Source organism: Heteronotia binoei, chromosome 4 (genome assembly GCF_032191835.1).
Source record: "Heteronotia binoei isolate CCM8104 ecotype False Entrance Well chromosome 4, APGP_CSIRO_Hbin_v1, whole genome shotgun sequence".
In the NCBI taxonomy this organism is placed as follows: Eukaryota; Metazoa; Chordata; class Lepidosauria; order Squamata; family Gekkonidae; genus Heteronotia; species Heteronotia binoei.
Window position 1 is genome coordinate 148,083,961 of NC_083226.1, and position 14,872 is coordinate 148,098,832.

At 42.0% G+C, this 14,872-nt stretch overlaps 1 protein-coding gene across 1 annotated transcript in view; it reads left to right on the forward strand.

Annotated features, from left to right (window-relative positions):
• The window catches only part of LOC132569678 (chondroitin sulfate proteoglycan 4-like), a 48,955-nt gene continuing 34,083 nt past the window's right edge, over positions 1-14,872 (forward strand). The window contains exons 1-3 of the mRNA XM_060235990.1: positions 1-115; positions 7,187-7,350; positions 7,894-11,451. Of these exons, the coding sequence (XP_060091973.1) occupies positions 46-115; positions 7,187-7,350; positions 7,894-11,451 (3,792 nt within the window). The 5' untranslated portion in view covers positions 1-45. The remainder of the gene's footprint in view (positions 116-7,186; positions 7,351-7,893; positions 11,452-14,872) is intronic.

The following is a 14,872-nucleotide window of genomic DNA, read 5'->3' on the forward strand; positions in this document are numbered from 1 at the left end:
CGGGGCCGCTCGTTGCGTGCTTTCCTTCCCCGGGGACGCGGCGGCATGGCCCCGCGCTGCGGCTCCACCAGCGCCCTGCTCTTCTTTTTCGCCATTAGCCGAGCGGCGCTCGCAGGTAGGGCTTGTTGCAATCCTGGTTCAGAAGCCTCTGGCAACATGCGGGCGGGGCGGACGAGAGCGGGGCTCTGCTGGCCCTCTTCCCGCTCCTCTCTAGGGAAGGCTGCCTGCCTTCCTTGCCCCTCCCCACCAGCTTCTCCTCGCCTGCAGGGGATTGGCCAATCCCAGTTGCAACTTGCAGGAATGCAGCGCTTGGTGTGCCTTTGCGGCGACTGCGTTGGCTCGTGCCGATTGTAGCCTGGCAGCAGCAGACAGCTGGCGCTGGAGAAAGACAAAATAATGAGAACTTGGGCATGATGCGTGCTTGTCGCGGCGGCCGTGCCAGGTGTTGTCTAAGTAAAGTGAACGAAGAGTAATGAAGGCGGAGAACCAAAAACCCTCCACAGGAGGCTTCCTTGCGCTCTTTTCTTGAACAGCAGACCACAACAACCCTTTGCAAATGAGAGTTGGTGTCAGAGGTGGTCGGGTTAATGGGTTTCTTTTAAAAAGAGGTGCAGCGTTCCCTCTTAAGTTGCAGTCTTGTGAGCAAAAATTCTACTTTGTGAGCTACTACTGGTATTAAAGTTGTGAGCTCCTACATAGATTAGTGTGCTCTGGGGTCATCCTTCCTGAACCAAGACAAAAATGTGCGAGCTGGAGGCTAAAAATCTGTGATAAATCCCTCAGTTTAGAGGGAACACTGCTTGGGAGTGAGGATCTCAAAATACAAGCCTTAGAAAAAATGAATCCCCAGGTGTTTAGGGTCAAATTCAGTGTTTGGGGGAAATGTCCTGGGCCGGGGCACAGAGGCGTTCTTGAATATTGCTTCTTGCACATAAGGAATAAGCTGTGAATTTGAAAACACATTTTCATACGAATTCCTAGTGACATGGAGAAAATTGGTAGAAATTGAGGAATTGTTCAGAAGACCTTTGCTGATCCATAGCCTGAACAGTTTAGACAAGCTTGAGCAAATATGGTAAATCAAAACTGTGGCTCCTATTCTGCACTTTACTATGCATCTGCGGATTATCAAGGTTGTCTTGATAATAGTTAAGGGTAGTTCTTTAAGAGGCGCCGACAGTGCATTCCTAGACAGAGTTAAACTCAATCAAATCCAAAAAAATCTGGGGAATTGCCCCAGCCCCGTAGCTAGGGGCCACAGGGGGAGGGGGCCACAGGGGGATGAGTGCAGAAAGATGGAGAGTCTGGGGCCATCCCTCTCCCTCCTGTGTCAGCCTGTCAGTCAGCTGATGAGGGCCTTTAAATGCCATGGGAAACACAGTAATGCTATTTAAATCACATAGGAGGGGGTGGCCATGCGGAGGTGGTGAGGGGCCGCAAAACTCTGTCAGGGGGCCAGGCCCCGTGGGCCCCTGGTTAGCTACCGGCCTTGATTGCCCTATTATAATCCCAACCCCAGATGATGAGTAGCCCTGTTACCCACAACACTTAGGGCCACAAGTGGAATTTCACCTATGCAGGATATTTCACTGTAGAAAATAAAACATGCAAGCCACATTTCATTTGCCATGTATAGCAGAAATCCATTTTTGTTTTCCATATTGTGTGTGTATTAGGAAGCCACAAGTGTCATTAGGGTTCCAGCATGTCTATACACGTAACACTCTGGTTTCATGAAATGTATGCTGTATTCACAGTACAATTTGTACATGGTTTGCATACATTACTAAAGTATGGTTTAAATTTCACTCCCTGTATTGTCTCTTTGCCTTCAACCTAGTTTGGAGACCCACATTCCCAATCTGCCACTTGGACTCCTCTATACTGTCACCCTTCTGAAGTAGATTTGTCATCTATGTTTTTTCGGTTGTTTTTGTGTGCTTCAGGGAATAAAGTATTCATTTGGTGTCTTGCATCTGAGCTTAGGTCTTCCACTTAACTACTTAACAGAGGGAGAATAAAGAATGAAAGGTAACACTTTCATGAAACAAGAGAAGTTTCAACTTATTCTCCCTACCCCAGTTCATATCCTGTTATTTGACAAGCTGCATTGGTGTGGTAGAAGACAGAATTCACAGAATTATCCCTGAGGAAATGTGTATTTCAGAAGTGTGCTAACCTCACCGGCATGCTTTGTCCTATAAAATGCATCATTTGAACCAATTTGACTCTTTCAATGAAATTATCAGCTGAAAAAGCAAGTACTTTGTTTGAACTGGTTTGTGAATTGAGATATTTATGAGAGGCAGTTCTCCATTCTCGGCAAAGAATGTACAAGATCAGATTTCTAAGTAATGAGATTCTAAATTAAATCATGCTGTATATAGCCTTATGGTATTATAAATGGCTCAGTAACATCTGCCTGTAGAGGATGGGAGATCTGTTGCCACTTGTAGGCTAAGTTACAGAACACGCATATGTTGTCTTTGTTATCATACATAATTAAAAGACTTGGAAAGCAACCCAAAGCATTACAGTCACTGATAGGACTTTTATTTTTTCATTGACTGTAATGAGATTTGGATTGCACTCTTGGGCATGATTCAGAAGGGCATGCCAGCAGCCCATGGAAGTTATTTGCAGTATTTTCCTACCAGCATTTCCTGTCTCAAAGGCACCCCCAATTTGAAGGTGCTTTTTTAAAAAAAAAAAAATCCAATAAGTTTAAGGAGACCTATAATAATAAATAATAAGACCTGTGGGGTCTTCTCTCTGAAGTTATTGGTAGGGAAGCAGATATATGTATATGGGGGACTGATTGTCAACTGTTCGTGCAGCCAGCATCCGAACAGCTTCTTAGGCTACAGGGAGTTTTAAAAAAAATAGTTTAGGAGGGGCTTCACTGTGGAAAGAAAGTTGTGGTAGGAAAAATAAGTTGTGTATGTATTTTCAAGGGTTGCCAACCTACTGATGGCACCTGGAGGTTTCCTGCTATTGTAGTTGATCTACAGATGATCAAGATCAGTTCAACTGAAGAAAACTGATGTTTTAGAAGATAAACTCTGGCATTATACCCCACTGAAGTCCCTCCCACCAAACCCCATCCTCTTCAGACTCCACCCCCAAATTCCCAGATATCATCCTAACCCAGAGCCGGCAGCCCTAGTCGCTTCGCAGTTGGGCCAGTACAAATCATGACTCGTTTATTTTTCTGGAGCATCCATACTAAAGCTGTTGTTTTAGATTCAGGGGTGTTGAACTCATTTGTTATGGAGGCCAGATCTGTCATAAATGAGACCTTGTTGGGTGGGCCATGTGTGTCATAAAATGTAATGCCAGATAGCAGAGATACAAACTTTATAAAGCACATGGACAAACACAAGAGATTTTTTAAAAGCTTAACATGTGTAAAACATTAGCACTTGTTGGTCTTAAAGGTGCTTTCTTTGTATCTCTCCCATGCAATCCAGGAAACTGGGCAAAGGAAGCTCTGGCTCTTTCCTTCTTTCCCCAGGGGACCAGGCGGAGCTTCAGCAAATAGAAAGAAGAGAAGCTTGGCTCAGTAGCTTTCCTATGCAATTGAGAGAGCCTGGCAAAGCAAGCTATTCCTCTCCCCTTCCTCCCCAAGGGAGGAGTTTCAGCCAATGGAGAAAATAGAGGCTTTGCTCTGTAGCTCCTGTGTGATTGAGCAAGCCTGGCAAAGCAGAATGTTATGCAGAAGGAAGCAAGAGAGAGAAGAAAGCAGATGACAACCAGTTGTTTGGGGGGCTGATAGGAGCCCTCTGGGGGCCTGATTCGGCCCCCGGGCTGTATGATTGACACCCCTGTCTTAGATCCTACAGAACCACAAATGGAACACATTCATGGGTGGGAATTTTTGCCCCCTCTGTGTTGCCTCCTGGGTGGGATTTTTTTCATCACTTCCCCCTCCTATTGTAACTCCCTTCCCCCCTGTTAAGCAACTTTTTAAAATTTTGTAGAGGGCTACAGCCAGAAAGGTAACAATTTGCATTACTATTTTTTGCAAACGTTGTGGATGAGCTCCCATAAAAAAGTATAGGGAAAGTTTTAGGGTTTTTTTTGCCTAATTCCCCCTTTGCCTGGCAGTGCTCCACATCACGTGGAAGAAATTGTATTGATAAATTATTAAATAAATACATAAGAACATAAGAGAAGCCATGTTGGATCAGGCCAATGGCCCATCCAGTCCAACACTCTGTGTCACAGTGGCCAAAAAAATTATATTTTTATATATATAAATTATTTATTTTATATATATATATATACACACATACATACACACTGTGGCTAATAGCCGCATTACATTAACATTACAATACATTAACAAACAGGGATAATTTATTTTGGTTTCTATCAGCATTGGCTTTTCAATAAATAGACAAGAGATTAACTTCTCCAGAAGACAAAGTAGAGATTTCCATGGAGGGCTCTGTGATCCTAAATAGACAAGAGTTTAACTTCTCCAGAAGACAAAGAAGATGCCCATGGAGGGTTCTGTTATCCTATGATTTACTGTCCATGATGATGTACTACAAAGATGAAAGCGTTACAACTTTTTGCAAAAAGCTATGAGATGATTCATAATTTTTTAAAGGAGGTACTTGTTGAATGTTTTGCAGTTGTTAGAAATTATGGGGGAAGGGAGAGTTTTATACATGAGCTGCAGTTCAAGGGGAAAAAGAGATGCAGCTGAAGACTTGCATACATGGGGGCATCCTATATCTAATTCTGAACTTGTCCCCCATTCAGATCGATAGACTCAGACCCCATGATGGAAAAAGGATATTTTTCTACAGACCTGGGGGGCCATCCCCAGGCTTTGAAAAAATGCAAAATTGATATTTGAAAAAAAAAGTAAGACTAACATGTTAACAAAAATACTGAGAATACCGGGTGGGCAGAGGAGGGGGGAGCGGTTAAGTGAATGGGGCAGCAGAGGTGCCTTGCTGCCATTAGCATTGCTGCTCCCTCATGGCACATCCCTGCTTGTTAATTTTAGGATCTTGTGGATGTCTTCCCCTTGCAATGTTCTCAGTGTTATCCTGGCAGCTGGGTTGGGTTCAACAATCTTTTCTGTTGGTGAAAAAGAGAGGAGCTGCATGAAAGAAAATGGTGTTGGGTGGGGGCTGTGGGAAAAAGATGGGGAAGACTGAGTGAAAAACCTGGCCGGATCTAATAGAATCTCTGCATCTTTCTCAAACTGCATGTAATTTTCAGTATTCAGTTACAGCAATTTGTAGTGTGTCTTATTTATACCACTTGTTCTTAAGAAAATGCTAATGGTGGTTAAATTAACTGGACCTGATTTTCTTGTTGCTTAATTCCACAAGTGAGCTCAAATAGCTAATTCCTAACATAGCTTGGCTCCCACTTGAGATATCGGCATTCCTGGCAATGTTTTGACTAGCGCTGTGAACACATTGCCAAAGATCCTTATCCTCTTTCAAAGAAAGCATTGGCATTGGCATCATCTCAAGTTTGAAGCCACTGTTACCTTTCTCCTGAAAAATCCCACTCCTCAGTTTATAATGCATACAGATTTAGAGCAGATTTAACATTCAGAAAAAGGATGTGGGGCAGTCACAGAAGTAGGCAGCTCCCAGGATCCATGCCAGCAGGTACATCATGTTCCATGTTTCTCATTACTTCTGAGGACCACACAGTTGCCAGCCAAGTCCAAGGCGAACCCCTGAGGTGCAGGTAGAGCTTCTGGGGGCTTGGCTTTCTGAACCCGGTCTCCCTCCTCTCTTTTGTTTGCTGACACACCCATATCTTCATAACTAGATGTTATGTTTGGGAAGGGTACTTAGGCCAAAATGGTTGCCTACTTATGGACTGTCACTTCAGAATGTAGGAGGAACTCCTTGTAAAGAAGGGGCCCCCAACCTTTTTGAGGCTGTGGGCACCTTTGGAATTCTGGGACAAGGTGGTGAGCACAACCACAGAATAGCTGCCAGGGGAGGCTGAGCCATGCACATAATCACATACGCAGAGGAAATCCAAGTGCAGGGGAGAAGACAGGTAATTTTAAAAGACAACTGAAAAAGAGGAGTGAGGGAGAATAAAATCAGTGCAGTGGTAGCTGCTGTTGAAACAAGATTGTTTTAATCTGCAGAGCTAATCAGATCTCCAGTGGCCAGTTAGCAGCCTTGCTTACTACAAGGCCGAATCCACTTTCTAAAAACACTTGGTGGGCATCCAGGGGTTTCAGGGGGGGCACCTTTGATCTGGAAGGACAATAGAGCAATGGCTGTCTTCTTGAGATGTGTTTCTGGGACACACTTTTTAATAATTGCACATTAGCTGTGTTCAGTACTGCAGTAGCACCAGGCCACCACCTCAGTGGTTCTTAGTGATAGACCAGTGAGAGTAATGGATTTGCCTGTCATTTGTGACCCGCTTGGTCACTACTTGTCAGGTTGCCTACAGAGGCCTCCACACTTCATAGCCTTGAAAATTGCTCCTGGAAGCTAAATCAAACACACTTTCCCCTCATAACTGTAACAAATCTTATTCTTAAACATTACACTTTCCATACAGAATCATTATTTTATATATTTTGCGTACATTTCATAAGTTTGCCACAGCGTTTTATTCCTCCATATAATAAAAACATGATAAAGGTATTGATTACAAAAGAAAACAAGTGATGGGGTGTATGTATAAAAGCGTCCAGTGAATAAATATCAAAGAGAGAATTACATTCTAGCCTTCTGTTTGGCATTTTCTGTGTCTACAGGTTTTTATGTGGGTGCATTCTGATGTCCAGTGTTTTAAAGTAACAGTTCTGGGAAGAGAGTACCACATTTTTGAGCACCTGGTCATGTATAGTTGATGGCTTCAAATAGGTTAGGAAGAACGTAGTGATGGAACCAGTAGCGCATACAAAGCTGTAGAAAGGCCCATGGTCTGCAGTCCTTTGAGTGGACCAGAAAAAGTGTTTTGTCATTAGCCTGTTGATGCAAATTATGGAAGTCATCACTGACCAGCAGTGCTGTTTCTTGTTGAATTATCTGAGAGAAGAAATTCTGAATTCAGAATAGTGATTAGCAGAGGAAACAAAGAATTCCTACTTACATGCATTTATCCATCCATGCAAAATACTAGGAAATCATGTTCTCTAAGGAAACATTCAGTAAATTCATCCTTTGTTCTTTCATTTCAGTATCATTTTATGGTGCAAGTTATGTACACTTCAGTGTTGCCGAATCGTCCTCCACAACATCACTGCAATTACGGTTTCGAACAAGTAGACCAACTGGATTACTTTTTCTTGCTGCGGGATCAGAAAGTTGTTTTTTGGTAGAATTACATTCTGGAAATATACAGGTAGGATTATAAACAGGTGAGTTTGCTTTAAATGGTTGAATTGTTGATCTTTCTGGCCCAGAATGGTCTGCTGTCCATGGCTGTCCAGATTCTCAAGCTGGGCAGCCTCCTACATCTGCCTCTGGTATCCTTTTTTTAACTGAACACACCAGGGACTATGTACATGCAAAGCAATTGCTCTAATACTGAACTCTGTGCTCATCTCCATTAATGGCCCCTTTATTCTATGATAAAGACTTAGCTCCAGCAGAGAAAAGCTTCCTTCATTGAAAAAGAAGCATTTAGCAGAACGGAGTATTTCAGAGGTGGCCAACGGTAGCTCTCCAGATGTTTTTTTGCCTACAACTCTCATCAGCCCCAGCCATGCTGGCTGGGGCTGATGAGAGTTGTAGGCAAAAAACATCTGGAGAGCTACCGTTGGCCACCCCTGGAGTATTTGGATCTCGCCAAAAAGTATTTTGCATTTAGTTCTTTTCATTGTCTTTTCATGCATACCTATATTTCATTCTTGGGAGTAGTGACTTTTTAAAATATTTTCTGCAGGTGAGAATAAACCTTGGAGCTGGCGAGAGAGTTCTGTGTTCCCAGAGGAACTCGCAGCTGAATGATTCGGCATGGCACCTTTTGGAAGTCCATCATGAAAATGATGATGTTTCAGTGGCAGTTGATAAACATCATCAAGCTAGGACAAAAATGCCAGGTGTTCTGTTTGAACTGAACATCCAACATGGCCTCTATATTGGTGGCAGCGGCAGCCTGAATGTCTCTTGCGTTCACAGTGCACAAGTTAATTTTCGAGGGTGCATTGAAGATGTGATATTTAACAAGCTCAGCATCCTAGCATCCCTCAGACCTTCTCCGAGATTAAAAAATGTTCACAAAGTGTCACTGAGCTGCAGTGATGAGTTTTTTGCTAGTGAAGATGATCCCATTAGTTTTTTCAGCTCCAAATCCTATGTTTCTTTTCCTTCATGGAATATCCAGGAGGAAGGAATCTTGGAATGTACAGTGCAAACCGCAGTTCCAAGAGGCTTGCTGCTTTATAGTTCTGGGCAAGTGGGAGATTTTGTTGCAATAGAAATAGAAAATGGTCTGATTAAAGCTCATATTGGAAAGGGGAAGAGTAAAATTCAGCTTTCTACTCTTAGACTGGTCCATGGTAACCAGTGGCACTCTGTCAAACTAAAATTTTCTGCAAGATATATTGAACTCACGTTAGAAAAAGAAACAGTGAAAAAGTTACTGCCTTTGAACAGTAAGCTTCCTGTTCTGAAGGGCCCTGTTTATATAGGTGGAGTAGATGACCATATACGGGTAGAAGTTATGAAACTAGGATTAAGTTCGTTATCTGGGAAATATGCATACGGAGGATCCTTCAGAGGCTGCATGAGAGATTTGAAAATGAACTTGGAAAAGAAGTCCTTGAAGAATGTTGTTGTGTCTAAGGATATTTCAGTGGGATGCAAAATGGAGAGTTCTGTAGCCTCAGAAAAACAACTTGCTGGAACAGATGTAGTGCCTATATCTGCTGTTGGTCCTATGGATTCCAAACTCCACAAGAAGGACAGTTATGACCATTTTTTGATGGTAAACAACTTGATAGTTCCAGAAGGTGGGCAAGCCACACTTGAATCTAAGCACATTAAAGTAAATGTGGAATTCAAGAAATTAGGGATTCGTCAGTCACAAATTCTTTTTAAAATTAAAGAACAGCCTTCCCATGGCCAGTTGAGGTTGGATGTTGAAGCCGAACAGGAGGAGGAGTCCACATTTACCATGCTAGATTTGTGGCAAGGCAGAGTTCTCTATATGCATGATGGCTCTGAAGAAGGCTATGATTATTTCACTTTTGCCATTTCTACAAGCAGTAAAAAAGAGATGCCTCTATATCTGCAAGGCAAGAAGGACTACATGTTTACTATTACAGTTAGACCGATAAATGATGCCCCAGAACTTACCCTCCCCAATGGAAATTTGTTTGTTTTGTTAGAACACTCCAAGAAATGTTTGAGTGTGAATGCAGTAAATATTTTAGATGCAGATACAAGTTTTGCAGATCTCAGTATTTCAGTCCTTGGAAATCTGAACATAGATGCAGGATTTCTAGAAAATTCCAAGAGTCCTGGAAAGGCTATCACTGACTTTTCTTATGAGGATTTAAAACATGGCAATATTTGCTTTGTCCACACTGGTGTGAAGAACTCCAGAATTGTACTGCGAGCAAGCGATGGTGAGAGAGTCAGCGACACGGTTGTGTTGCGTATCATGGCTGTTCCTTTGGATTACAAATTGGTCAACAACACAGGTGTTGAGGTTCTGCAGGGTGATACAGTTTTGATCACACTCAGCCATTTGGCTGTTGAAACTAATGCCTTCCAACAAGAGCTGGAGATACGTTATGAGATCACACAATTGCCCCAATATGGAGAAATTCAGAGACGCCATGCTGGTGGAGAGTGGAAAAAAGCACACTCTTTTTCTCAGCGTTCCATTGGACGCAGTCGTGTGAGATATGCTTGTATCTTCAAAGAGATGCAGGAAGATAATGCCCTAGAGCATTTCACATTTAAAGTTAACATTCTCAATAAAACAAGTGAAGAGTTTCTGTTTCCAGTTACAGTGAAATGGTTGAGGTATAATCTACAGAGAAATGTACCATTAGTAATTGATAAAGCCAAGAAAGAGTACCTTAATTCTGATAATCTTCTTGCTGTCATAGAGGAAGTAGAAGTGCCAGAAAATGAATTTTATTACAAGTTGCAATCCTTGCCTGAGAGAGGAAGTATTTTGCTTAATAACATACCTGTCCAAATCAATTCAACCTTCAGCCAACAGGAAATATCTGATTATAAAGTAGAATATCACTTAATCAGTAGGCCCTACGAGGAAGCACAGGACTCATTTAGATTCCTCATTTCTACAAAATACTTGATATCAAATACCTATGTTTTCAAAATCAACATTAAAACAGACCCACGACACATTATTTTGACAAATGATGGCCTCACTGTTATGGAGGGTGAAGGAAAATTGATAACGATGTCAGAATTGTTTGCACGGACCCTCAATAATAAGACCTTCCATTATAAGGTTACACGGAGTCCTCGTCATGGGAAATTATCGCTTATTAATTTTTCAGATTCTCCGGCAAGTAACAGTAATCTAACTAGCTTCACAAATAAGGATATAATTGATAGACGTCTTATGTATATACATGATGACTCTGAGACTGTGTGTGATGAGATTTATATTACGGCAGTGGCTGTGGAGTCTGAGGCAGAGGTGGGCTCAGGCACAGAAACCAAACCCCCTTTATCAGCAGAAATCAAATTTAACATTTCTATCCAACTGAAAAATGATGAGAAACCAGTACGTGTGGTGGATCAGGTATTTCATGTAGTTAAGAATGGGAAGAGACTCTTGACCCTGGCTGATCTGTGCTATCATGATCCTGATACTGATTCTGATGATGAGCAATTGTTGTATACCAGGCGTGGCATTCCTAATGGAGATTTGGTTCTCGTCAATGAAACCTCTCACAGACTCTATCAGTTCAAGCAAGAAGACTTGGCCCAAAAGCGAGTCTTATTTATGCACCATGGAGCAGACTATGGTCGTTTTGTGCTGTTTGTAACTGATGGGAAGCACTATACATCATCACTGTTAGAAGTAAGTGCTTCAGATCCCTACGTCCATGTAGTAAACAATACGGGTTTATTGATCCAGAAAGGAAGAGAAGGAATGATCATGGCAGCTAACTTGAGTGTTACCACAAACCAAGACATTAGAAATGACCATGAAATTGTATTTCAGATCTTTTTGTTTCCCAAGTATGGACAAGTCTTTGTAAATAATTCAGCACTGGGCACTTTCACTCAGCATGATCTCAGCCTTGGACACGTAACTTACAGACACGATGACAGTAACAATTTGATTGACACATTTAATTTCACAGTTTATGTAAAAGGAGTCCAGTTGGATGCTGGAATGAATGTTCGAATGTACTTAGAAAGTCATCAGCGCCCACCTACAATTGTACAGAACAGCAACATTTTGGTCGAAGAAGGAAAACCAGTTAAAATCACCAAAGGAAAATTGCTGGTAAGTTTTCATGTGTTGTCAGATTATTTATAGCATTCAAATGTACCTGTGTCTGGTCTTTAGAACTGACCCACCCTAATATCAACCTAAACATTAATTGAAACATCTGATAATTGTAATAAAAACTTTAATGCTATTAGACATGTCAGCAGAGTCTGGTGTATCATTCTGGGAAAAGGGAGATTTTACACCAAATGTTAAATTTCAGCTGGGATTTATCTAGGCATGAGTCTGTTGCAGGCCTCGGATTCAGAGGGAGCTCACAGGAACGCAGCTCCTGAACCTTTCTGAGAGTTCCACCTCCTCCTTCTGAGAGTTCCACCTCCTTGTCCATTGAATAGTAGGTGCAGCTGCATAACAATTCCTGGATTAGCTCCACCACCTATTTTTCTATAAAACGTTCCTTAGTCTGTTGTAACATAACAGCACATTTTACCTTTATCTTAGGAAGACTCAGAAAAGACTAATAACATGCCGAAATGTTGAGAATTATTTAAGAAAATAAATCCTACATACATTTATTTAGGAATAAGCCCCACTGAATGAGTCTCTGAAAGGTTCTGGAAGTTCTTGATTGACAGCAAGCAGTAGCTACTAGGATTAGTGTGTGGTATTCCAGTATTAAAGGAGGTGGCGTAGGTCTTCTCCCAATGTTTGCCTTGCTGCACCAGATTTTCTGTTGTAATCTGAATTCCCCTCCTTGCCTGCTACTCTCCAAACCTTTTCACTGTCCAAGCAAATCTACCTCAAGGCCCACTTAACCACTACACCTCAAGAGCCAGTTTGGTGTAGTGGTTAAGTGTGCGGACTCTTCTCTGGGAGAACCTGGTTTGATTCCACACTCCTCCACTTGCACCTGCTGGAATGGCCTTGGCTCAGCCATAGCTCTGGCAGAGGTTGTCCTTGAAAGGGCAGCTGCTGTGAGAGCCCTCTCTAGCCCCACCCACCTCACAGGGTGTCTGTTGTGGGGGAGGAAGGTAAAGGAGATTGTAAGCCGCTCTGAGACTCTTCGGAGTGGAGGGTGGGATATAAATCCAATATCTTCTTCTTCTTCCTACTGTTTCCTGCCTGCTTGCCTATGCCCAGGGTTGCCATTTGCCCTGGTGGAATGAGCAATCCCCAGTTCCTCTTTCACACACCAACTCTGAGCAGCAGCAGGATAATTCTTTTTTTAAAAAAAAATCATCAAACCTACAGTGTGATGTCACTTCTGGAGAGAACCTGGAAGTAACCGCATTTGATTCCGCACTCCTTTACAAGCACCTGCTAATGTGACCTTGGGTCAGCCACAAGTTCTCTCAAAGCTGTTCCTCTCAAGAGCTTTCTCTTGAGCTTTCTCAGCCCCACCTACCTTACAGGGTGTCTGTTGTGGGAAGGGGAAGGGAAAGCAGATTATAAACCACTCTGAGACTCCTTTGGGTAGTTAAGGGTGGGGTATAAATCCAATTTCTTCTACATCACACCTCTCTAGTAATCACCAGAAACTCTATGATCAGGACTTTTTGTGTAAAAAAAAAAAAGCCCAGCAGGGACTCATTTGCATATTAGGCCACACGCCCCTGATGTCACTATTTGTTTCTCACAGGACTTTTTTGTAGAAAAACCCAGCAGAAACTCATTTGCCTGTTAGGCCACACCCCTTGATGCCAAGCCAGCCGGAGCTGTGTTCTTGTGCGTTCCTGCTCAAAAAAAAAAGAAGCCCTGTCCATGATAAAATACAGAGTTTCCAAAGATGTCTTAAGAGGACTGATGGGATTCCTCTGGAAGTGACCTCAGTCTTCTCTAGGAACCACTGAAAACTCTGTCGTTTTACCATAGAATCACATGGAATTCTCTCTCATAACTGTTCTTGAGAGGAACAGCTTTGAGAGAACTTGTGGCTGACCCAAGGTCACATCAGCAGGTGCTTGTGAAGGAGTGGGGAATCAAATGCGGTTACATGTCAATATACATGACATCACTTCTAAGTAAAACCCAGAAATAATAATAATAATAATAATAATAATATTATTATTATTATTATTATTATTATTATTATTATTATTATTATTATTATTATTATTATTATTATATCCCACCCTCCCTCGCCGAAGCGGGCTCAGGGCGGCTCACATGACATGGTTTACACCATGATTACACTGATTACATTATGATGCCTCATAATTACTAACGGATGTCCCGTCATGTTCCCCACATTCTTTAGCTAGGCCTGGCAACCCTGCTTACTAACCTTTGACCACCAAATGTTCTTGCTTTGTCAGTTTGCCTCTTTCTTGTGCTGCTGTTCTTCAAAGCTATGTGGCTGCAGTGCTATTTGAAATCTTTTCTATCAATTTTCCCATAGACGTTAATGTTAAACTCAGATGCATTTCATTGCTTCAGAAAGGGGGAAAGAATGTGAATGTTGTAGGGCAGTACTAGAATCCCTTAGAGTTTTGTCCAGTTTGAATGGAAAACCATGAAGGTGCAGACTCAAGAAAAAGGGACCTTCCTTTGAAACCAGTAGAAAATAATAAAATAGAGTTATGAGAATGAAACAACAATAATGAAATAAAACCATGAAAGTAACTGAAGCAAACTCCCATGCACAAGTCTAGCTTTTCTTCAACTATGTTGAAGAGCATAAAGAAGAAGAAGATGATGATATTGGATTTATATCCCACCCTTCACTTTGAATCTCAGAGTTTCAGAGCAGTCACAATCTCCTTTACCTTCCTCCCCACAACAAACACCCTGTGAGGTAGGTGGGGTTGAGAGAGCTCTCACAGAAGCTGCCCTTTCAAGGACAACGTCTGTGAGATCTATGGCTGACCCAAGGTCATTCCAGCAGCTGCAAGTGAAGGAGTGGGGAATCAAACCCAGTTCTCCCAGATAAGAGTCCGCATACTTAACCACTACACGAAACTGGCTTTGGTTTAAACAAGTTTAATCTATTGGGACTGTATATCTCGCTGAGTTTTTCTCCTCTTTGGGTTGCTCTGAGCTCCCCTTGGCATAGCAGTCCAAATTTAAAAGACAGCATTTCTATTGCTTTCAAAGAACAGGTCAAAAGGTCAGTTATACAATCTTCTTGCCACTGTGTCTTCTCCATATGCTTCTACACAACATACTTAATTTTCATATATCCATGTCCTGACTATTTTTGCATGTTGCTTCAATCAGCAGTTCTTTCCTGATTTATACTTTCCATAAGAGGTTCCCCAATTTCCCAGACATTCAAGCAGAAGAACCCCCAAGAATAAAGTTCTGAACTCTGCCCAGTGTAACCACAAATTGCTTAACTTATCTCTTGCTTCCAGATTCTTGACCAGAGCATTTCCCAGCAATGTGCAATTTAGCAATCCTGTTCTCAGCCTGTAGACTTCCTTTTACAGCCAGAAATATTTTTGTAACCTTTGAGCTTTTAATTCCTTTAATGGTA